Source organism: Lacerta agilis, chromosome Z, assembly GCF_009819535.1.
Source record: "Lacerta agilis isolate rLacAgi1 chromosome Z, rLacAgi1.pri, whole genome shotgun sequence".
NCBI lineage: Eukaryota > Metazoa > Chordata > Lepidosauria > Squamata > Lacertidae > Lacerta > Lacerta agilis.
Window position 1 is genome coordinate 46,009,940 of NC_046331.1, and position 25,056 is coordinate 46,034,995.

General features: G+C 44.8%; 1 protein-coding gene across 1 annotated transcript in view; it reads right to left on the bottom strand.

Annotated features, from left to right (window-relative positions):
- Window positions 1–25,056, bottom strand: part of GPC4 (glypican 4) — a 102,721-nt gene that overhangs the window by 27,916 nt on the left and 49,749 nt on the right. The window contains exon 2 of the mRNA XM_033137336.1: window positions 11,865–12,023. Within this exon, the coding sequence (XP_032993227.1) occupies window positions 11,865–12,023 (159 nt within the window). The remainder of the gene's footprint in view (window positions 1–11,864; window positions 12,024–25,056) is intronic.

Sequence of the window (25,056 nt, forward strand, 5' to 3'; positions counted from 1 at the left end):
TTCACAGAAGGTTTCTCCAAGGTCCATCTGCGTCATTAATTCTTTCATGAAGGCCCATGATATTTTATCGAACGCCTTTTCAGCATCAAGGAGCATAAGTGCCGCCAGTTTGTTTATTTTGTAGTCTAAATATTCAATAATGTTGATAATGTGCCTCACATTATTATTTAAATGACGTTTGGGCAAAAACCCTGTTTGGTCTTTATTTATAGTTTCCTGAAGCACTACTTTGAATCTTTGTGCCATTATGTCAGCAAATATTTTATAGCCAGTGTTTAATAATGCGATGGGTCTGTAGCTAGCCATAGAAGTAGGGTCCATATCTGCTTTTGGAATTAACGTGATATAGCTATCTCTCCATGTGTTAGGTAGTTCTCCACTAAACAGGATCTCGTTCATTGTATCTTTTAATGATAAGGCTATCATTTCTTCAATTTTTTTTATAATAAAGGGCCATAAGGCCATCCGGGCCCGGTAATTTCCCTTGTTGCAGTTTTTTTAATGGCCTGATGTATTTCCAATACGGATATCGGTAGATTTGGATTTTCCAATTATCCCTTTGGTATCTCCTTCAATTTTTTTTTAAAATATACAGATTTTTTCGATAGCTTCTTTTTCCTTTTTATACAAGTCTGTGTAATATTCTATAAAACATTTATTGATTTTTGTTTGATCCATTATCCATTTCTCTCCTATTTTGATTCTATTTATAATGCGTTGGTTTTTCCTTTCCTTCAACTGCCAGACTAGAAGTCTGCCTGGCCTGTTCCTGTATTCAAAAAATCTTTGCCTCATATACTTGATTTTCCATTCTAACTTGTCACTTATTATCATTTCGTATTGAATTTGAAGAAACTTTATTTTTTCTTTAATGGTCTCATTTTCTGGATCCTTAAATGGTTCTCTTTCATGGTTTTTTATCCTTTCCCATAGTTCTATTTTCTTCTTTTCATTTTTTCTGATATGAATTTTGTTGGATAAAAAAACCTCTGAGGATGGCTTTACTTGCCTCCCAGACGGTTCATAGAATCATGGAATTGTAGGGTTAGAAAGGGTCACGGGATCATAGGGTCGCCTAGCCCAGCTCCCTGCAATGCAGGAATCACAGCCGAAGAACCCCAGTTGACTATACACAAGGGGGAAAGCTTCCAATGTGTCTCCAAAGCTTTGGGTGTAATAAACAACATTTTTATTTTGAAAGGTCTGGGCAGAGGGGGGACTGTTTAGGGTAAGGGTCAGAAGCCTCTTTTGGGCCTCTTTTGCTGTGGAGGCCTCAGAAGACACAAAATGACTGCAGCATCATAAAGAGCGGATAGAGACACAGCCACAAAATGGTGCAGGCATACCCCCCCCACCTCCCACTCACCATCAATGGTGGAGGGAGGTACCTTCATCAGCCACTGATATACTTTATTCACAGAGAAGCTCTTTGCATCTCTCCTCTGAATTAAAGTTTGCTCTTCCTCTGGATAACAGGCCACTGCAGATGTCATCCTTAGCCATCGTTTCTCCTTCACATCTGAATGTGAAGGAGAACATCTGTCATCTGAATACTTCAGCTAGACTTAAAGACTGGCTGAAAGCAAGGTTATGATTCCATCCACAATTTGCAAACCACAGTTTGCATTAAATATGGGTAAGAATTCTATCTGCCCAGAGCCAGCATGCATATCATACCCTTCCTCCAATAGTGCAAAAAGGTAAACATATGATGTTTCTGGGAGTTGGACTTGATCATCTTCCCTCTAATCAATTTTAGGTACTGCAAACTCCCAGAGATGCAGCAAGGTGATGGGTGTTCTCTACCAAATGTGGCCTTCCCTCAGCCCAGAAATCAAAAGGTGGGACAGAGCAAAGTTTCCGAAAAACGAAATACCAGACCCTCAGGGTGGAGAGGCAGAAGCTGCCTTCCATTATGGGAAGATTTATGCTCTCTTGCAAGTTATTACCATTGCATTTCTGCAGCACCCAATATCCAGGAGTGATGCAACAATGGGACACACACATGCCTACCTGACCGTCATAAAGAATACAAGATGAAAGGTGAAGGGGATTGGAAAGGAAGGAGGGAGACTCTGCCCAAACTAGGAAGATGGTCTAAAAAGCAAACTGTTACAGAACTTCAGATATGCAAGGGAACTTGGAGGTCACCCAGTCTAAAAGAAAGTCCTCCGTGCAATGGATAGTTAAGGTATGGAACTCTCTCCCCCAGGAGACAGTGATGGAAACCCACTTGGATGGCTTTAAAAGAGGACAAATTCTTGAAGGGGGGGGCGGGCTATTGGTGGCTACTAGCCAGGGTGGCCATGCTCTGCCTCCACAGCTGGAGGCAGAAATACTTCTGAATACGAGTTGCTGGAAACCATGGGAGGGCAGAGGTGCTCGGGTCTTTCTTGATGGTTTCCCAAAGGCAGCTGTTCGTCCATTATGACTGCAGAATACTGGACCAGATGGACCGTTGGGGCCTGATCCACAAGGGCTCTTCTTGTGTTCTTATTGTTCAATGCACCACAATTTCCTCCCCCCTGATCATTTTTGAATGCATTTTCTCTCTGGCGTAGAACACATTGGGGGGAGGGGTAATTCTTCAGCACAACCCTAGACCCAGATTCTTGCTGATCACTTGCCATGGACTGGCTGGATGCAGAGGAGTAGTGTGAGTAAGCAGCTGGTGAACCCCCAAGGAAAGAAGGCTCAAGACCCTGGGAGTGGTGGTGGGACGACAGTGAGTGGCCGCAGGGAGAAGACAGGGGGGAGGGAGGGTGTGAGGTGTTGGAAGCAGAAAGAGGCTATGGCAGAGTGCAGAGCAGATAAAGAGGCAGAAGTGGAGGCTAGAGAGGCCAAGAGGCAGATATGAGACAGGCTGGTGAAGTAGCCAGGGAATTTCCCCTTCCTGCTGTGACCAGCTCCCCTCCGCTCTGGTCTCCCAGAATCCACAGAGGTACGAAGAGGGCAGAGCAGAGACAAACAGGGCATTGGAGTCTCAGATCATTTGGGATGGACCCAGGGGAGGAGGAGACATAGAGAGCTGCAGGAAGGCAAGGACGTCCCCACGACAGCCTCATGGGGGCAAGTTATACTGGGAAGAGTTTCTGTGCTCACTAGGCCTGGGATGTTTTGTTTCCTTGAATACAGGGTTAACTTCACTGACACCTTGTGAGTTATTGCCGACTTGCTCCCAACCCCCGCCTTAACACCATCACCTGTTAGAGGGGAACCGAGGGCAGATGCCAAGGGTGGGCACTGTCTAGGGTGCCAGCAGATGCCCAGGAGTGCTACATACAGATTCCTGGACACAGAAAACCTTAAATGTTTAAAAGGTGCAACTTCATCCACAAATAACCAGATCCGCTGATTCAAACTGATAAAGGAATTCAGACCTAGGGATGCCCTCCCATCAGATGTCAAAGAGATAAACAACTACCTGACATTTAGAAAACACCTGAAGGCAGCCCTGTTTAGGGAAGTTTTTGATCTGTGACATTTTAATGTATTTTGATATTTGTTGGAAGCCGCCCAGAGTGGCTGGGGAAGCCCAGCCAGATGGGCGGGGTACAAATTATTTATTTATTTATTTTTAATATTAATATTGCTCTTGGGAGTGTCCCACATCATGCCTAGAAAATGCAACGTAGCAAAACTGCTATCCTCATTCCAAAAATGAGATGAAAGGTGTGACATTTCCACAGCCCCAGCTCTGTGGTCAGAAGGCACAGCGGGGTTTATTTTGGGGAGGAGTTCATACGAGACCCCCCAAAAACTCAACAAGTAACAATAATACCATCATAATACCAGCAGTGTAATAATCTTAAAAAGTGTCTAATGTGTGACAGATGTCTGTAACAGAAAGCATGATTCTGTGTCCCAGAGTTTCAATGCAATGTTACCTTTTCCCATCTGTCCTATATGTAATTACTTTTTGATTTAATATTGTTCAAAAGGACGGATGGGTTGAAGAAGGAAGGTCAATAGGTTTGGAATTCCCAGACTTCTTGTGTGCAGTCCTGATGGTTCCCTGTTGCACAGACTACTGCACCCCTCAAAAATAAAAGCCCCCCTGGGAAGGATGGTAGAACACACACACCCCACACACAATTTCCTCCAGGACACTGGATATCTGGCATTCTGTCATGTGCCTTCTTGTGACTCATGTTCAATAAATAAAATTTTAATAAAACACACCTCTGTTCTGGGGTCCTCAAAGGAGGCAGTGTTTAGACTTAAAAAGTTGTTAGAAGCAGGAGCAGGAAAGAGAGAGAGTGAGAGAGAGAGAGAGAGAGAGAGAGAGAGAGTGAGTGTCTTTGGCCCAGTTTGAATTTAAGCCTTGTTGAAATGTATGAAGTATGCCGGAGTTCAGATTTTTTGTCTTCAAAGTGCTCCAGTACAAACAAAGTCTAACTCAGAACATTTTCAGGATGGGGTGGGCGTTAAAGGGGGGGGTCACTGAAATGCATTTTTTAAAAGGTGTTCTTTATTAACACAATTCTGGGCTTGGAGCTTGACTGAGCAGCAGAAAGCACAGCAACTTTCAGAGTGCAGGAAGAGGGAAACGACCCCTAGGGGGGAAAGCATTTTATTTCGACACTTGCATCCCAACACATCCTCTGTCCAGTTCCAGCACGAACTTCTCTGCTGGTTCCCATGCCTGGCATTTCCTGTCTACAATTTTCTCTCTCACTCTTGTGCGCATTTAATATATACTATAGAGAATGGCTGGGTGGTATGTATTAACTTCTAATTCACTTAATCATTCTGAAAGCTCACCTCCTTCACCTCTGTGTTTCTTTCTCTTTTCTACCTCCCACCCCCCGCAGAATTTTTAATAGGAATAGGAAGGCCAGGGAAGTTACACCCTTGGAAGCATAGCTGGAAAAGGTTTAAGACAAAACTGGTTTTGAAAATGATGCTGTTATAACACCTCCATCTGCTAATCCAAAGGGCAGAAGCCTGGGTTACTCAAGAGATTTCTGGCATCATGGACAGAACTCAGTTATTTGCATCAGTGTTAAGAAATAACGAAACGAAACATCTATATATGTAATAAAACATATACACCGCTCAACTGCAAAAACAACAATAACAATGACAACAACTCAAAGCGATTTACTTACATAGATTGGTTTTGTGCTATAAGTCTGTTTCAACTTTGTGTGCCACTTTGAGGTACTTTACTTGGAGGAAGGGACATAGGTGGCACTGTGGGTTAAACTACAGAGTCTAGGGCTTGCTGATCAGAAGGTCAGCAGTTCGAATCCCGGATACAGGGTGAGCTCCCATTGCTCGGTCCCAGCTCCTGCCCACCTAGCAGTTCGAAAGCACGTCAAAGTGCAAGGAGATAAATAGGTACTGCTCTGGCGGGAAGGTAAACGGCGTTTCCGTGCGCTGCTCTGGTTCGTCAGAAGCGGCTTTGTCATGCTGGCCACATGACCCGGAAGCTGTACGCTGGATCCCTCGGCCAGTAACGCGAGATGAGCGCCGCAACCCCAGAGTCGTCCGTGACTGGACCTAACGGTCAGGGGTCCCTTTACCTTTTACCTTTACTTGGAGGGAAAGTGGGATATATATATACACTAAGAAATATCTGGATAGGTTGGCCTGTACAAAATGCGTCTTTGGCATGTGTTGAAAAGAGTACAGCGAAGGCACTTGCCTGACGTCAATAGGCAGGGAGTTCCAAAGTGTGGGTTCTGCCACACGAAAACATGCCAGAAAGAATACAGCTGCTAATTGCTTGAAGACTGAAGGGGCAAACCATAAGGACAAAGACAGGATGTGGAATTGGTGCACCACAACAGTGTTCTTCAGATGTTCCACGCCATCATCCACGCCAGCTTAGCCTAAAAGTGAAGGATGATGGGAGTTGTAGTCCTCCCAAGTTGGACTACAGGTGGTCAAACCCTGAAGTGGGTAATCCAATACCTTACACACAGTCAAGCCATTGGTCCAGTGTTGTCTGCAAATGTGGTGCTGCATGTGGAGGATGGGAGTTGGGGGGCACCAGGTTGACAAAGGCAAGTCTAAACTGACTGGCAGCAGTTCTGTTGCATATCAAGCAGGAGTCTCTCCCAGCCATACCTGGAGATGCCAGGGTTTGAACCTGGAACCTTCTGCATAGACAATGTTCCTGTTAGGTGGATTTTTGCCTGGTTGACAGACCGAACCCAAATAGCATTGGGTTGGGAGAAACTGGCATAAGTTGCATCCTTGTTGGAAGCATAGAATTGTAGATTTGGCAGGGACCTTCCTGCAATGCAGGAATCTTAGCTCAAACATCCCGGACAGATGTCCATCCAAGCTCTGCTTAAAAACCTCCAAGGAAGGAGAGTCCACCACCTTCCATCCCACTCTCAAACAGCTCTTGCTGTCAGGAAGTTCTGCCTGATGCAAATAGCAGCATTGGTTCTTCCTGAAAGGCAAGATTTTGCTACTGTTTCTCCTGGTTAGATATAAATTCTCTCCCGCTCATGGTTTGTTGGCTGATTAATGAGCCACAATGTGGCCCAGGAATAACCCCTCTGACCTTGAGGGGAGGGAGAGAATGGAGGTGGGGGTTGGGAGGCTGGTCTGCTATCTTGACAGTTTGAAGGGCAAAATGAATTAACACCATTCGTTTGTCTTGGAAGTTGGGCTTGTTCTCAAACAAAAGTTGTGCTTTAAGCGATTACTTTTCTTGTTTTATTTTTCTTGTAAAGGGTTGTAAAGGCGTGATCAGCGCTGCAGTGGGTGCTCTGGGTGAGGGAGACAAATGCAAACGATGTTTTCTCTGCCGCAGCTTAAAGGTGGGCTTCCATTGATACCCTGAACTATTTACAACCTGTACTAAATGTTTAAGTTTAGTTTAGAAGAACAAAAAGTCACCCTGCTTGACATTCTACAAGGTCAATGGAGAAAAACAGATCTCTACTCTGAGCCTGCAGTGTCCAGGAAGCGTGAACAGTGACTACCCTTGTTGGACTCCCAACTCCTATCAGCCAGCAGGGTCAATGGTTGGTGATGAAGAGAACTGCTGTCCAGTAAGAAGAAGAGGAGTTTGGATTTGATCTCCCGCTTTATCACTACCCAAAGGAGTCTCAAAGCGGCTCACAATCTCCTTTCCCTTCCTCCCCCACAACAAACGCTCTGTGAGGTGAGTGGGGCTGAGAGACTTCAGAGAAGTGTGACTAGCCCAAGGTCACTCAGCAGCTGCATGTGGAGGAGCGGAGACGCGAACCCGGTTCCCCAGTTTATGAGTCTACCACTCTTAACCACTACACCACACTGGCTCTCAAAACCTAGAATGTCACAATAAATAAAAAACCTAGAATGTCACAGTAAAACCTAGAATCAGGGCCGGTGCTAGGGTTTTTTGCGCCCTAGGCGAGATCACCTTCTGGCGCCCCCCGCCCGCCAATTACATTTCAAACACAGATGTATTCTAGGAAGAATGAAAAGCACAGAATTTGAAATTGCTAATTTATTTTTTAAAAATTGTGAAAACAAGTCATAAAACAATTTCTGATTTATTTTCTCAAACAGAACACAGTTTTAGCACAGAAATCACTTTGAAAAATGTTAAATGTGATGCTGAAATTTAAGTCTCTTTAATGTTTCAATTTCAAGCAAATCAAAATCTTATTTTATGTGTCTTTTCCTTTGCAAATTTTGTTAACAATTCCAGTTCCAGGGCCCGGGTAGGGGTGGCAGGACAGAGACCTCAGCCTGAAACTATGGAAAGCCATTGCTGCCAGTCAGTGTAGGGAGCACTGAGATAGATGGTCTGCTTTCAGTATAAAGCAGCACACTGTGTTTCTGAGGAAAGAGGGAGGGAGGGGAGAGGAGGAAGGGAGGAAGGAAAGAGGGAGAGGGAGAGGGAGGGAGAGAGGGAGGAAAGAGGGGAGAGAAAGAAGAGTAGGAAAGAAGGAAGGGAATAAAGAAGGAAAGAAAAAGAAAGAGGGAGAGAAGAAAGAAAGAAAGAAAGAAAGAAAGAAAGAAAGAAAGAAAGAAAGAAGGAGAGGGAGAGAAAGAATAAGAACGAGGGAGGGGAAAAAGAAAGAAAGAAAGAAAGAGAGGGAAGGAAGGATGTGGAAAAGAGAGGAGAGGAAAATAGAATTTGGTAAGTGGGGAAAGTGGGGAAGAGAAAAAGGAAGGCTGGAAAAAGATGTGGCCGAGGGGGGAAAGGGAGGGAAAAGGGGGATGGGGAAAACAGGTAAACCATAAAGAGGAGGAGAGGTGAAGAGGGGAAAGTGAAAAAAGGAGAAATCAGGAGAGAGTTGGGCGGGACGGAGGGCAGGGGAGAGGCGGGCAGGGTCCTGCCTGCTCGCACGCGGGGCTTCTGCGCCTCATCGGCACGCAAGGCTTGAGACAAATAAGGTAAACCACAATGAATGGCGATAATAATTACAAAGGCAAACAGGGGCTTTCAGGGACGAGGCGGCGGAGCGGGCAGCTTTCCTGCACTCGAGGTGAGCCGCGCTGACAGGAGAAAAGCGTCGCCAGCTGTTTCATCTCTCTTCCCCCACCTCCGGCACGGTGTTTAAGTTTGTTTTGTTGGGGGGGGGGTGAGCCTCCCTCCCTCCTTTGTCCCCTGAGGCGCTGCCTTCCCTGGGAGCAGAGCAGTCACTAGCTTTTGCCCCATGGAGAACCCGGCGGGCAGCGGCACTATCCCAGCTACCTCCCTGGCGCCCCTCCCCGCCTTCAAGGCGGCTTTGTCAGAGGCGCAGCAATCTCTGCCCCGAGGAGCGCACGGTGTCGGGCGGCTGGGCTTGCTGAGCTGGTGGGGGCGCAGTCAGCCCAATGAGAAGGACGGCTCTGCCAGCGCCCCCTTCATTTTGGCGCTCTAGGCAACTGCCTAGTTTGCCTAAATGGACGCGCTGGCCCTGCCTAGAATGTCACAATTCCCTTGTAGAATTATAGAATGGTAGAGTTGAGAGGGACCCCAAGGGTCATCTAGCCCATAGGTAGGCAAACTAAGGCCCAGGGTCTGGATCCAACCCAATTGCCTTCTAAATCGGGCCCGCAGACGGTCCAGGAATCAGCATGTTTTTACATGAGTAGAATGTGTCCTTTTATTTAATACGCACAAGAGCCCTCTCACCTCCTGTGGCTTCCAGCAGCTGGCCTTCAGAAGCATTGCTGCCTACAACCGTGAAGACAGAGCAGAGCTTTCATGGAGTGCACACAAACTCTGGCCAATCATCACTGCACCCAGCCAACAGTTTTATGGCAAGTTCCCCCAAGCTGCTGCCCTCTGGTTGTCAGTGAACTCCAACTCCCATCAGTTTCTCCTAGCAGAGCCAATGGTAGGCTGGTCCACGTGAATTCTACTTTCTAACTTACCCCACTTCTTATTCTACTACTACTACTTTTAAATGGTCCATACACATCCCTCTCCCCAAGCACCAGAAAGCCCTGAGAAAGGGCTGAAGCACATACACAGAGGGTTCACAGGCACTTACAGAATCTGGAGCCAAGGAGAGAAGAGGCAAAGGAGAAAACACAAAAGCTTTTGGAGCTGTTTGACTTTGCAAAACATGTGTTAGCACTTATGCACACAGGAAGAGAGTTCACTCACACAGCGTGAAGAAACTTAAACCTAAGACGTTACACCCTGTATCAGGGCAGCAGCCTGGGGCATGGAGGGAGCAGAGTAATCCTTTAAAGAGCCAAGAAAAAGGCAGAATTCCTGTTGTTGTTGTTGTTAAAGAAAAGATAACCCAGTGGAATTCACATCATGAATGACAAGGACTTGGGGCAACGAGAACAAGACTAGAGCCTTTAAACATCAGCCTTTGCCAAGCTGGTGCCTTGCACATATTTTTGGGCTACAGCTCCCGTCAGATGCTGTGGAAGCTCCTGATGGGAGCTGTAGTCAAAAACATTTGGAGGGCACCAAGTTGGCGAAGGATGTTTTTTGGTTTTTAAAGCAGGGGCCTCTTGAGAGAACATGAATTTCCCCATTGCTGGTGTTTCTCAGAATTGTCCTGTTTGTTTCACATATAACACTCTTAAAAGTTTCCATATTTGTGGGTGTGGGTGTGTGAATTCTCACAGCTACTAGGGTGATCTGAGGATCATGAAGATGGTGGAATGCAGATGTCTACCACCCTCAGGCCTCCTGCTCCCTCCCCCAAAGGATTCTGCACTTTTTCTAATGCAATCCTGTATCCTTAGAACCAGGGCCGGCGCGTCCATTAAGGTGAACTAGGCAATTGCCTAGGGCGCCAAAATGGAGGGGGCGCTGGCCAGGCTTGGGCGGGGGGGGGGGCTAGCAGCAGCTTCTCCGCTGTAGCGGAGAGGTGCTGCTTGCCCCCTACACCACCCCCCGGCTCCCGCTAAAGCAGGCATCAGGGTTGGAATGTCCTGTGGCCTGCCCACCATCCCTACTCCACAAAAAGGAAGTGTTTCATTAAGAAACCTGTTTAGACTGTGTGGTGCTTGGGAGGTTGCAAAAACCCAATGTTTGGCTGTAGGAGATGCCAGCTGTAGGAGAACCTAAGACAAGCACTGCTGGATGAGGCCAACATCCTGTCCTCACAGTGGCCAACCAGATGCCTGTGGGAAGCCAGCAAGCAGGACCCCAGGACAAGAGCAGCCCTCTCCCTCCCTGCGGTTTCTGGTAACTGGTATCCAGAAGCATTACTGTTTTCAACCATGGAGGCAGAGCATTCTTCGTCATGGCTAGTAGCCATTAATAGTACTCTCTTCCAATAAACTTTTCTGTTGGCAAGCAATAGAATTGCAACCAAGCAGTATGTAAATCTTGCGGGTGGGGTGGGGATAAGACAAATCCAGCATTTTCTGTCACTGAACGTGGGTATTTTCTACCCTGTGCACTAGGCCAGAGATCAGCACTTTCAGGTAAGCAAGGTACAATCCTCAGGCACATTTTCAAAAAGTGGGGAAGATTCCTAATCTCAAGCAGCTTCCCTTCTGTTCACTGTAAAGTTTTAGGAGTTGCAAGACCCCTACAGCCTGTGTCAACCAGAAGCTGAGCAGTGAAGGTAAAACCCCTCATCACCAAGGGCAAAAGCAAGGAGGGGGCTAGAGAAGTTACAACTGCATTTCACATCCACTCTGTGCCCAATCCTGCTAACTGGATTCTGCAAGAGGGTGTTAAAGACTTAATGTTGAGGAGGTGTTCATTAGAGCTACAAGTAAGCAGTAAGGTCTAAAAAGAGTTTGGGTGGACTCTTGCGAATCATGCCCATCTGGGAACAGCAAAAGAAAACCCAAGTGCCCTGCTTTATTGCAGAGTTTGCTGTTCATGAATCAAATTGGAAAGACAGACACACACCCCTTGTGTGTAACTAAAGAGATGCAATCAGCAAATATTTCTATCAAACCGGTTGGCAAAATAAGCAGCCCTCTGAACTTGTGGTACCAAAGTCTTGAGTCATTCAAGCACAACTCTGGAAAGGAGAGAGTTGTAGAAAAAACAAACAAAAATAATGACAAAACACAACAAAACCTTGTCTGTCTAAACCAACCTGGTGCCCTCCAGTTGGATGGGCTGATGGGAATTGTAATCTAAAACAAGCAGGATTAGAGCACAAGAGCACTCTCCTCTCCTGTGGCTTCCAACATCTGGTGTTCAGAAGCATTTAATAGCCATCAATAGACTTCTCCTCCTCCCTGAATTTTGTCTAATCCTCTTTCAAAGCCATCAGGGTTGATGCCATCACTACCTCCAGTGGGAGCAAGTCCCATGGTTTCACTATGTGCTGCATAAAGACCAATTCAGAGATGTTTGGGACTGAACCTGGGACCTTCTACTGATGCTCTAATCTATCACTTCCCACCAGGCTAACAAAGGTTGGTATAAACAAAGTCCATAAATATATTGCAGCACTTCTCATCTGGGCAACCCAGGGGCTAGTAGGACTCACCATCAAACTTTTTGAACCGGGAACTGAAGGTTGCTTGCAAGTTATTACTAAGTTCCACCACAGCATTTCTGAAGTCCTGTTTGCTCTGCTGGCTGTATTTTTCTTCCATCTCTTGAGAGCAGCATGTGTAGCCTTGAGGGCAGACTTTCAAGTGATCACCTGGAAGCACAAAGGTGAAAAAGCTTTACACACGAGTACATCAATCTATGACAATCAGGGGGGGGCAGGGTGGAGGCTGAGCTTACTGCTGCAGCAGCAGCAGCTGTGCGCAGATACACAGAAAGGTGGCAATTACTCTGGACACAAAGCACTAATGCAGAATGGGCAGGATCCTCATAACCATTTAAGGAACACCCAGCTGTTTAATCAAGTAAGTATTGGGATCAGTTATAGCAGGTAGCAGTCTTATGGGATATGTGTATTTGTGTTTGTGCATGTACTTTAGATGTGTGCATTACTTCAGTTGTGAAGCACACAGTTCACATAGCACTTCCCACCTCCTTGCTGATGCCTCCAAGAGCGCAGGTCTCCTTTCCCCAAGAGGTGTGCCTGGCATCATCTCTTTGCAGCAGCCTTTGCCAAACTGGTACCCTTCCAGAAATTTTCAAGTACAACTCCCATCAGTGCCAGTTGGCATAGCCAATGGTATTATGGGATGTGGCAGTTGGCTGATGAAGACACACCTCTGTCTCCTGGCCTTTGAAAACTGAAGAACTTGTTTTTGTACCCTACCTGTAATATGTCGTGTGGAAGTATTGTTTTCTGGCTATAGGTGGGGTTGTTGCTGTACAGTTTTAAAAACTGCATCACATTTTTGTATGCTGCAACTTGACCTGTGGCCTTCTGGTGAAGGTTGTCCCTTTGGAGACAATCCAAAACCAGTTCCTGAGATGGATATTAAAACTACCCCGATGCGTAAGCAATTCGGCGATACACCTGGAATTGAATGTAACATCACTGGGAAGCACCCTATGGAAACGCATGTTCAGTTACTGATTGTCAGTATGGCATAGACTCCCTAACCTTTATTTGCTGCAGTGTCTCTGGAGAGGTAACTTTCCCAGCCCTTGGGCGAAAATTTTACATCCTAAACTTGTGTCCCTTGGATTATCACCATCTGAATTACTGGGAATGGATCTAGGGCTAGGCCCTGCCAAGAGTGCTGTTAATAGAAGGCTAAAGGAGGTTGATCTCCAGCATAACATTTTGACAGGAGGTGGCACTTGTTCACCAACAAACCTGGGGTTAGCACCAATAACAAAATTACCATCTTACTTATCTATTTCTGTTGCGGCGCATAGGTATGCCTTTATCAAGGCCAGATTCAATGCCTTCCCATCAAATGTCATGGGCAACAGACTCTCAAATGGCCAGATTTCATTGCTATGTGACTGTAATAGTGGTTCCGTAGAAACATTACAACATATACTTTTTTGCTGCCCAGCTTATTCGGCAGCCCGGTCTAGATTTCTGTCCCCCCTTCTGATAGGACAGGCAGACGGAACCCATGAGGCTAAATTAATTCATTTATTGAATGATGAGGAACCGAGTAGATCTCTTACAGACGCTAGATTTTTGATAAATGTCCTATCCCAGAAAAAGAGAAATGGGTCACTGCATAGTTTTGATAGTTTAACTAATACCCAGTATTATTAAGAGGGAATTAAGCTATTAATTAAATAAAGTTTTAGCTGAATCCCTATCCTGCATATGTATTAACCAAATTGTGTTAAAATGTTATTCTTGAAGGACTGTTTAGAATTGATATTGTTCAAATTGCAGCAGTTGCTGCCTCGTTTTATGTCGAGTTGCTCCAAATTGTATTTTCTGTTTGCTTTGTCTGTTTTGTTTTGATATGGGCCAATGGCCGTAATAAAATTTACTACTACTGGTGAAGGTTGAGTAAGACATGCTGTGGTTGTTATTATTTTCCATTATGAAGAAGAGCAGAAATGGTTTGCAAGGTTGGGTTCAGTGATACAGCAGGTGATTCAAGTAAGCATGGGAAGATTGCCAAGTGAAACAGACTTCTGCAGGCAGGGCAGCTGTTGCCCCAACTGACTGGTTCGTGGCCTGGTGCTGAAAGCTCAGTCAGCCCTTCCTTCCTTCCTTCCTTCCTTCCTTCCTTCCTTCCTTCCTTCCTTCCTGGAAACACTTGCTGGGATTTCCAACTCAAAATATTATCCTCATCTCTCAACCACCAGCTTGTATCATCCTCCTTCATGGTTTATGACTTCCTTTAGAATCAGCTATAAAAAGAACCCAGAGCCAATCCAATTTCACACTAGTGTTCTCCTTATCAAGGGCATTAGGGTCCCTCTTATCATTGCTAATTAACAAGTGTTTCCATAATGGAAGCCCTGTTAGTCCAGTATTTGGGAGAGGACAGTGCAGAGTCCCAGAGCATCTTAAATGAGACTAACAACTTTATTCTACCATCAACTTACGACGGGCTTTGTCAGATTCATGACATGAACTGGAAAAATTGGTGGGTGTGTAAGAATACAGATTTAATGAAATGCACAGGAAACACTGCATTCAGGTTCTGCTTGAGGGCTGCCCTTTGGGGTATTCAGTAAGCCACTGTGAGAACATGATGCTGGATTACATGGTGCACTGGCCTGATCCTGTAGGCTCTTGATATGCAAATATGAAACAGAAAAAATAGCTATGAGTCCTTCGTCACCCTCTTCATGGGTCATATAAAGAAAATTTAAGCTTCAGTCATATTATGGGCTTGTTTTAACACTGGAACTAAAGAGGAAGGCTCCAGGTGACTGTAGCAGTTCTCAGTTCCCAAATTGCTACAGACAGCCAGAGAGTGTTTTCCCCACTTTCATCAGCTCAGGAGAATTTGCAGCACACTACCACAAAGGTGTGGTGCTGGAGTAAGTGGCTGAGGGAGATGGAAGGGGGCTCTCCACAGGTGGGTGTAACTGCTAAGTACTGAGAAGCTGCTAATGCCACCCAGAGGCTTCCTACATCAAGGAGGCTTGTTGAGAGCCAGTGTGGTGTAGTGGTTAAGAGCGGTAAACTCGTAATCTGGGGAACTGGGTTCGCGTCTCTGCTCCTCCACATGCAGCTGCTGGGTGACCTTGGGCTAGTCACACTTCTCTGAAGTCTCTCAGCCCCACTCACCCCACAGAGTGTTTGTTGCGGGGGAGGAAGGGAAAGGAGAATGTCAGCTGCTTTGAGACTCCTTCGGGTAGTGATAAAGTGGGATATCATATCCAAACTCTTCTTCTTCTTCATGGGCTCAGACCCGTCTCTACCCGGTGGTGCAAGTGGCACGGGGAGCCAGGGCACCAAGGTCTGATGGGTGCCAAGCTGAGTGTCTGGGAAGGAGAGTTGGAATCCGCGGAGAGCAGAGCATGTTCGAATGAGGAGTGGGCTGGTGAGCTTCTCCCCCTCCCCAGTCCCAGAGCACCGCTGAGGAGGAGGAGAAGGAGGAGGAGGAGGAGGAGGGGGGGGAGGAGGGGGAGAAGGAGGAGAGTCCTTCCAATGAGCACTCAGGCCTGATTTCCTTCAGAATGGATAGGTCTGATCTTTTGCAGTCCATGGGACTCTCAAGAGCAGGGGTCCCCAAACTAAGGCCCGGGGGCCAGATGCGGCCCAAACACCTTCTAAATCCGGCTCGCAGACGGTCCGGGAATCTGTGTGTTTTTACATGAGTAGAATGTGTCTTTTTATTTAAAATGCATCTCTGGGTTATTTGTGGGGCCTTCCTGGTGTTTTTACATGAGTAGAATGTGTGCTTTTATTTAAAATTCATCACTGGGTTATTTGTGGGGCATAGGAATGTGTTTTTTGTTTTTCAAAATATTGTCCAGCCCCCCACAAGGTCTGAGGGACAGTGGACCGGCCCCCTGCTAAAAAAGTTTGATGACCCCTGCTCAAGAGTCTCCTCCAGCACCACAATTCAAAAGCATCAATTCTTCGGCAATCAGCCTTCTTTATGGTCCAGCTCTCACTTCCATACATCACTACTGGGAAAACCATAGCTTTAAGTATACGGACCTTTGTTGGCAAGGTGTTGTCTCTGCTTTTTAATTTCGTGACTGCTGTCACCATCTGCAGTGATCATGGAGCACAAGAAGGTAAAATCTGTCACTGCCTCCATTTCTTCCCCTTCTATTTACTAGGAGGTGATGGGACCAGTGGTCATGATCTTTTTTTATGTTGAGCTTCAGACCGTATTTTGCGCTCTCCTCTTTCACCCTCACTAAGAGGTTCTTTCATTCCTCCTCATTTTCTGCCATCAAAGTTGTGTCATTAGCATATCTGAGGTTGTTACTATTCCTTCCGGCAATCTTAATTCCAGTTTGGGATTCATCCAGTCCAGCCTTTCACATGATGAATTCTGCATATAAGTTAAATAAGCAGGGAGACAATATACAGCCTTGTCGTACTCCTTTCCCAATTTTGAACCAATCAGTTGTTCCATATCCAGTTCTAACTGTAGCTTCTTGTCCCACATAGAGATTTCTCAGGAGACAGATGAGGTGATCCGGCACTCCCATTTCTTTAAGAACTTGCCATAGTTTGCTGTGGTCGACACAGTCAAATGCTTTTGCGTAGTCAATGAAGCAGAAGTAGATGTTTTTCTGTAACTCTCTGGCTTTCTCCATAATCCAACGCATGTTTGCAATTTGGTCTCTGGTTCCTCTGCCCCTTCGAAATCCAGCTTGCACTTCTGGGGGTTCTCTGTCCACATACTGGTTAAGCCTGCCTTGTAGAATTTTAAGCATAACCTTGCTAGCGTGTGACATGAACGCAATTGTGCGGTAGTTGGGGCATTCTTTGGCACTGCCCTTCTTTGGGATTGGGGTGTAGACTGATCTTCTCCAATCCTCTGGCCACTGCTGAGTTTTCCAAACTTGCTGGCATATTGAGTGTAGCACCTTAACAGCATCATCTTTTAAAATTTTAAATAGTTCAGCCGGAATATCATCACTTCCACTAGTCTTGTTATTAGCAGTGCTTTCTAAGGCCCATTTGACTTCACTAGATTCCAACGACAATATTAAGGATTTTGCTAATAGAAGGGCTCGGAAAGTAGGTTTTTGTGGGCATTAGATTAGTTATTTGTGGGCATTAGATTAGTTATTTGAAGCATACAGTATGTGTAAATGAAATGAAAGCAAACTAATAGAGGCTCCAATTGAGAAAATGTTTGATACACATTGACTTTAAGTGAATTTTTTGTGGGTTGATTCATTTTCCACATTGATCAATGTTTTATGACTAACAAATTTGCTAGAGATATATATTTTTAAGAAACAAAAAACGAGCATTTTTCTAGCAGATTTACAAGCCTCCCCAAGATTAATTTTCAGCATATGTTTATTTTGTTCTCAAATCTATGATTTTACTGGTATTAAAGCTGCTATTTGATAGTAAATGAGTGTGTTACTGAGATAAACCTGTTTGGTTCAGCAAGCAACTAAAATGATTGTCATGGACAGGGCTTTGTTTTTCCTTTTGGTGTTAACTGATTTGTGAGCATGCTTGGAATTTAAAATAAGCATGAGTGACGTTCCCTGCAAGCAAAAAAGCAGCGGAGCATTAATTCAGATTTTTTTTTTGTCATTATTTTTTGAGAGCTGGCTTGATGTGATGGATTTCAAATTTCAAAATACCGGTATGTTTAAAATATGTTCACACTTTGTTTTAAGGTCTCCCTTATTAAAGCAAAGGATTAAGGTGTTAGCAGAACTTTAGACTGTGAGGAAAAACTATACCATATAATGTATTGTATCAAACTATTTTACATGAATAATGCAGATATTCTGAATTTAAAAAGGAATCAACATTGTTAAAAACAAGGTGTTACATAGTAAGATAAATTGTCTTAAATCTTCAAAAAAACAAGAAAAAGCAAAACAATGTGGTGGTGGTGCATACTTAATAATGCAATGTTAATAAACGAGCAACTAAAAAAAGTTTGTTTATGTTTCCTGTTTTCTTTCTCTGGGGAACCTTTCCTTAAAAGGTCAACAACTTCGGGGTCCCCCCCTTAAAAAGGTCGACAACTCTGGGAAACGGGGTGGGGTGTGCTGGAGGGACCTTTGCACCATGGTGCTGGATATGATTAAGACAGCCTTGCATGGGCTCTTGTGCAAACTGGCTGTAACCACATTCCATTTCCACTGCTACCAGAAGGTGCAGAGTCCATTCTACCAACCACCACTATTAATTATAAATTTGAAACTAAGAATAATTCTGCTATTTGAGGTGCTAAATACTATTGATTTCCATGCCAACAAAACATATTGTCACTTCCAAATCCAAATGCATTACTTCTCATCCAACAGAAGGGAAAAGTAATCATGTGTAGTTGTGTTTGTTCATATCAATTCTATTAGCCCCACTCCTACTTTCCTTTCACATAGCTTGATTTTTAGAATTCAAGTCTATTTGAGTAGGGACCCATATTTTCCTTTATATAATTATTGTGCTGTATGCAATGAATCAAATATGTTTTGTAAAGGGATGTACACAAATATGAAAGATAAAATAAATATTGTAGTATTAAATTATAGTAGAAATAAGGTAGCCTTGCAAATAAGTTGTTAATCCGCAAATATTTCACTAACCAGACTATCAAAGCTTCACTAAGTCAGTCAGTGCAAGAGAGGGTCCAAACAAAATGCCTTAATTCACCAACCACTTACCACCACCACCGAAGTGGAACATCCATTGCACCAACTATCATTCCAATTCAGAAGGCAATTTCCCAGATCTAAACTGAGCATGCTGCTCTAGGATTCTACTCAGGGTTACCGATCTAGGACTTCTGACCCAATTTCTACTGCTCCAACAAGCCCCAGGTGTATAAACTAGGGGTGACCAGCATGGTGTCTTTCATGTCTTCCCTTGCTGCCCATGAAACCTCTGAGCCCACCTCACTCACTGTCTCCTTGGCCATGAAGTGGTGAAGATGGTTAACTTCTCCCCGACACACACACACACACACACACACACACACACACACACACACTTGTAAAGTACATAGAGCTGATGGAGGAAGCTAGATGAGTGAGTCTCTTTTCCACTTTATCTTTCAGCTCCATTTTTTTTTCCAAACCCATATATATTCTACTGGATCCAACTTTTACCCAGATCCCTTAGAAAAGCAAAGTTTGTGTGTGTGTGTGTGTGTGTGTCCATTTTCTTTCAGTCTAAATGGGAAGGGGGCAAGAGAGACATAATCGGGGAAGGGGCATGCTCACAGCACTCGTTCAAAACTCCAGCTGTGCCCACATGCTTAAAAAGCTTGGTAACCCCTGATATGAACTTTCACGAATCATTCCAGGCACATGTGTGGGTCTGAAAGAAAAAGGGAGCGAACCTGCTTCTACTTTATAAGAGTTTCTCTTTCTGGTCGCTGGGAGCAAATACTTAACTCACCACAGGGAAGTAACTAAGGGGCTGTTTACAAGAGTGAACGACATGCAGCACACTTCCTAATGCAATGTTCATTGGGGGCTGGCTGTAATTAGATGGAGCAGGGAAGAAAACCAGCCGTTATACTTTTCGTAAGCCTTATGGGATGGTCACAAGGTATTCTGAGCACACAAAAGTTAAATTTGGAGTGGGAGGTGTTCTTGGGCAGCTTTCACAACAAAAGCCTCACCCAGTATGTTACAATGGCCTACAATGTGGAACCAGACCCTTGCAAAAATTTGCCAAGCAGCTAAGAAACTGGCCCTCTAGATGAGTTCAGTGCCCAGGTGCTGGGGGGGGGGGGCTATTTTCAGCAAGCCTTTTGCTGTCTGTGTCCTCAGCTGCTGGCTGGTCACCTGGGTCTAAAGAATATACGGTTCCCTTCCATGCTACAAGTTCCCCACCTCAAAAACAAGAAATTCTAATTATTTATGTGGCATGCACTTAAAATACCCTATCCAACCAAAGGCTGTCTGGATTTCAATTTCCACTCCCCCCCCCCCAACTTTTTTTTCACTTTGCTTGCTGACAGCTTAGGGCCTGTGGATTTACTACACAGAGAACCCCCTTTTTTTAAGGAGGAAAAGAATGAGAAAGATTTATGCCCCTCTCTATACAAGCCAAGGAGCCAAAAGGCACATTAGGAAACTTAATTCTGTTCTGGAAGGGGGGGACAGACCTTGCCTTCCCATTCATTCATTCCCAAATTTCCCTCTACAAATACTTGTTTTACAACCCCAGGGTCCAGTCCTGCAAATGCAGCTGCCATATGAACAACTTAAATAAAATAGCTGCTGCTAGATGGAGCCAGTCCACATTAAAGTGGATGGATACAGACACACACACACACACACACACACAGAGAGAGAGAGAGAGAGAGAGAGAGAGAGAGAGAGAGAGAGAGAGAATGAATGCTATATCAAGTCATTGTGCGACACTTAAATATCAATAGAGTCTGGTCCTCAACAAAGACTTGGGGTTGCCATGTACTTTATAGGAGACAGTTCTCTACTTGTTGTAAGAATGAAAGAAGAGCCTGACTACATGCCAGTGGCCCATCTAGTCCAGCATCCTGTTCTCCTGGTGACCAACCAGATACCCCAATGGGAAGCTCGCAAGCAGAATTGGAGCACAAGAGCCCCCTCCCCTCCTGCAGCTTCCAACATCTGGTGCTCAGAAGCAATACTGCCTCCATAGATGCAGTGGAATAGCCATCATGGTTAGCTGCCAAGGATATTCCCATCTTCCATGAATCTGTCCAATCCTCTTTTAAAACCATCCAAGTCAGTGCCCATCACTGCCTCCTGGAGGAAGAGTTCCCTCTGTGCTGGATTTTCTTTTTCTCTGTCCTGAATCTTTTAACATTCTGCTATCAGAGGACAGCCCTCTACTTCCATGCTATGGTGAGATATGCAAATGTTATGCAAATATGTCCCTTTTCATGTGTGTAATGCATGTCCTATTTTCTTACAATGCATAGCAGGCCCCCAAAAAACATGAGGGCATCAGAAGAGCCTGTCTGCTGGCTCAGGCCAAAGACCCATCATAGCCAGGCATCCTGTTCTCCTGGTGACCAACCAGATGCCTCAATGCGAAGCCTGCAAGCAATAGCCCTCCCCCTACTTGTAATTCACAGGAACGGCCTCCAACAATGGAGGTAAGACACAGCCATCATGGTTAGCAGCCACTGATAGCCTTACCTCAATAAATTAAGAAATACCTGGAAATAATAAGGAAAAACAGAGAAAAATAAGGAAGACAAGAGAAGGATACCCACTGCTGTTAGCTCAGTCAACAAAGCATGAGATTCTTAATCTCAGGATCGTGGGTTCAAGGTCCACGTTGGGCAAAAGATTCCTGCATTGCAGGGGGCTGGACTAGATGACCCACAGTGTCTCTTCCAACTCTGCAGTTCTATGATCCTGTTATTCTATAATATGTATGGGTGTGACCATTATCAGAGGTCCAGCTTGGCAAAACATTCAAGCATAGTGCAAAGCAGGGTCAGTGAAGGATGTGGCCAGCAGAGAAGGTTTGGTGTGGAAAGAATCCCAAGGGCCAGGGAGAGACACTCTGAGGTCCACATCTGGCCCTTGGGCCAGAGGTTCCCACCCCCAACCCATTTAGCTAGAGGTGCCTGGGGCATCATCCTCCGCAGCACAACAGGATTTGCATCTCTCAAGATTTTGCAATCCAAACTACATTTGCTCTCTACCTTCTCTAGCAGCAAGATTTGCAAGACTTTTCTCTTGCATTTTTTTAAAATCCTGGCTTCTTTAGGTATGGGAGTGGCAAGGACACCAATGCAACTCCCTTCCCACAAAAAAGACTGAGAAGTATCATTCAACTGCATCTCCAATGTCTGAAACATCATCATATCACCCACAAACCACTTCCAAGTTTATCTTTCGAGCCAGAAGGCCCAAAAATTTCCTGTTTTTTTAAAAAAGGAACACAAAGACACGCACAACTACATTCTGCTCCTACAAAATTGTGACATACACCAAACTTGGCTTATAAAAACTACCCAGCTCTTCTCTTTGCTTTTCTCTAGAATAAAGCAACTGTCACTGTGAACACAGAGGATTTTATTCTATTCAATGGAGACAGAGTACTTAGTTTTTTTCTACATATGCCACACACCATCTAAATTCATTGTGTATATTTTTGTGACTAAAAAGTGCTTCTTGAGAAGCCAGTTTCATTTTGAAAAGAAAAGCTCATTGCAGATTGATTCTGCATTATGTCATTTTGAAAGCAGATGCTGGCAACCCCTGCAATGGGAGACATATTCACACCTGCCCAACGGCATTGTGGGTAGGCATATTCCAAGACTGCACTTGCCACTTCCTTCTTCATTCACCTAGGCCCTAGGGCATGTGCAAAGAGAAAATGGCATGGGCCACCTAACCAAGGGGAGGGTTTTCAAGCACACATCAAGCAACCACAACCACCCAGATGGAAAGCCGCATGATGAGGACGAGCATGAACGATTCCAGATTGAGATAAAGCTACACCTGTTGCTCTTGAACTATAAACTCCCATCTTTTCTGACTATTTGTCAAGCTGGATGGGGCTGATGGGAGTTGGGGAGTCCAGCAACATTGGGAATACCACTGGTTCTCCCCAGTCCTGAACCATTATTGTATTTCTAGATCTCTTCAGCTAAAGCTCAACACTCAAACCTGTAACATCTCACTGGCTCAACTCAACTCATTTTATTTTGGCTTTAAGCCCATATACATAACAACCAAAAACAGAAACAGAACAGCACAGTCTGGTTTACAATTACTAACAATAAATTAGATTTTTAAAAGTGCTCAGCTGAATAGAATATGATAAATTAAAATTTCAAACTGTATATAACAATCCATTGTGTTTCTTAAGTGTCAGGACTGAGGTCAGAAATTTTGCCGTATGTAGGGTTACAATTGAGTCTGTATCTTGCAACAAAAGAGCAAGCTAAGTCTCTTCCAAATACCCCGGTAATTTTTGAATTAATGGGAGTAATAAAGTCTTTCGGGCATCAGAATACAAGGGGCAGACAAACACTATGTGATGCAAGGATTCAATCAAACAGTTATCACAGGCACATAAGACTGAAACTTGGCCCCCAGAAAATCTGTGATAAAGAATGTTTGAGGGGAAGACATTAAACCGTGCTTTAATAAAAGTGAAATGATGGCTAGCAATAGAAAGAGCTGATAGATAGGCTGGTACTTGAAGTGGGGGTACAATGGCCAGGGATCTCGGTGAGCATGTCCCCCCGCCCAGCATAATATTGTGATGCAGCTCAATATCATCCAATCTTTGGGAGATGGTCTTTTTTTGCTGTATATAGATCTCGATTCAGAATCTCCAAGGGTGAAATTCCAATAAGCAAAAGGGCTCGTGAACTCATTGCGCCATAAGCATTGGGCCAGATAATATTCAGGCAATCTGTGCCAGAGCGTTAACCAATAGATAAAAACACGCTTCCACAGGAGCGTCTCCAAGGAAGGCGTCCTCAGTTCCACGCGTATGGCCGCATTGCTCACACAGGTGGGGACTTTCAGGAGACAATGAAGGAATTGGCTTTGTAGGGATTCAAGAGAGGAGAGATTTGCCAGAGCAGCCCATAGTGGTGCTGCATATCTTAGCGTGTTTACTATTCTCGACTTATAGACCATCAGCCCTGAAGGCACATGCAGGGCACCATCTGTGAAGTAGAACTGAAGTAATGCATACACCAGGGATTTAGCCTTATTAAGAAGGTACTGGATCTGCGCTGTCCACCTCATGTTTTGTTGGAACAGTATGCCTAAATATTGGAACTTAGTGACTTGTTCTACAGCCACTCCATCTAGCTTCCAAGTGTATTGTCCTCACTGGCTCTTTTGGAAGACACTCTGCTTTGGAGGAGGACGCCTATGCTGGTCCAGGAGTAGCCATTAAAACTAGTCTTTCTGCTGCAGAAGTTCCTAGCAAGGAACTGGCAAGCCATGGATCATCCAGGGAAAATGCTATAGCTCAGCAGCACTTCACCTCTTCCCAGGTTCAGTCCCAGGTGGCAGCTCTGAGCAGGATTGGGAAGACTCCTGCAGTCAATGTAGGCGATACTAGGTGGGCCAGTGGTCTGACTTGGCACCATATAAGACAGCTTCTTATGTTCCTATTTGTATAAATTTATCACGTTCCATCATATGGAACTGCAAGGATTCCACCTTTTCTCCCCTTGCCCTCTCCAGAAGTGGCACATATTAACCTATCTTCAGCCCCAAACTTCACGTGAGACTAAACATGTACCTCTTTGCATTGCACAAACATTTGCAGGAATGCAGGCAGCTGCCTGGGGTGCCTGATCAGACTTAGAACTGGGGGTGTGGCAGGAAGGAGAAGGTGTTCCCCCTGCAGCTAGCATCCTGATGAAAACTATTTGCACCTGGAGGGCATCTCCCACAGAAGCCAATAAGAGATGTGTAAGGAAGGAAAAGCTTGGTGGGTGGGTTTCCTCCAGACTACAGTCTGGGGTGGTGGTGGTTTTGAACTCCCCACCCAGCCCCAACACTGACAAGCTCACCACCATTTACATGGAACTATTTACATGCACACAACACTGAAAGAGAATGTTGAGCATCATGTCCAACATAGCATTTTACTTTTTACGCCTGCGAGGGGTGCAGCAGACTTGGCATACCTGTTCCCCAGTCCCACTGTTCAATTTATTAAAATGCACACAATCCCACCACCACCCTAATAAAGCAGAATATTCCAACCGTAAGTCTTCTTTAGGGCATTGTTTGAACAAATGAAGGCAACACCAAGATAACTTGCTGCTTCAAAAGCATGGGTTTTTTGGTGTGTGTGTTGTTGTTTTAAAAAAACCACCATCAGAAGTGATTGGTGTTTTCTGTTTAATATAGTTGTGTTTCTAAAAAAAATTGTCACATTCCACACCACTCTGATAAAAGAGGCAGGATAGGAGTTAATTCTGGGTTTCCTATGTAAACCCACTTCCTGCCCCTTCTCCAAGAACCAGGGCAAATAATTAAGGTTAATCCTTGTTAGCTCTGTATGTTTCCTTTGAATCCTGTTACCACATTCCTTCATGCAATCAACTGTGCTTTTTTTTTTAATGGAGAGACAAATCCCAGCGCCCCCTTATGCCTGTCTCCTGCTCAAAAGGTTATGACCTGACTGCCTACGGCCTCCTGACCTCTGGTTCCTGTCCCTGTCCCTCCAGCTTTGCAAACTTACCTCTCAACAG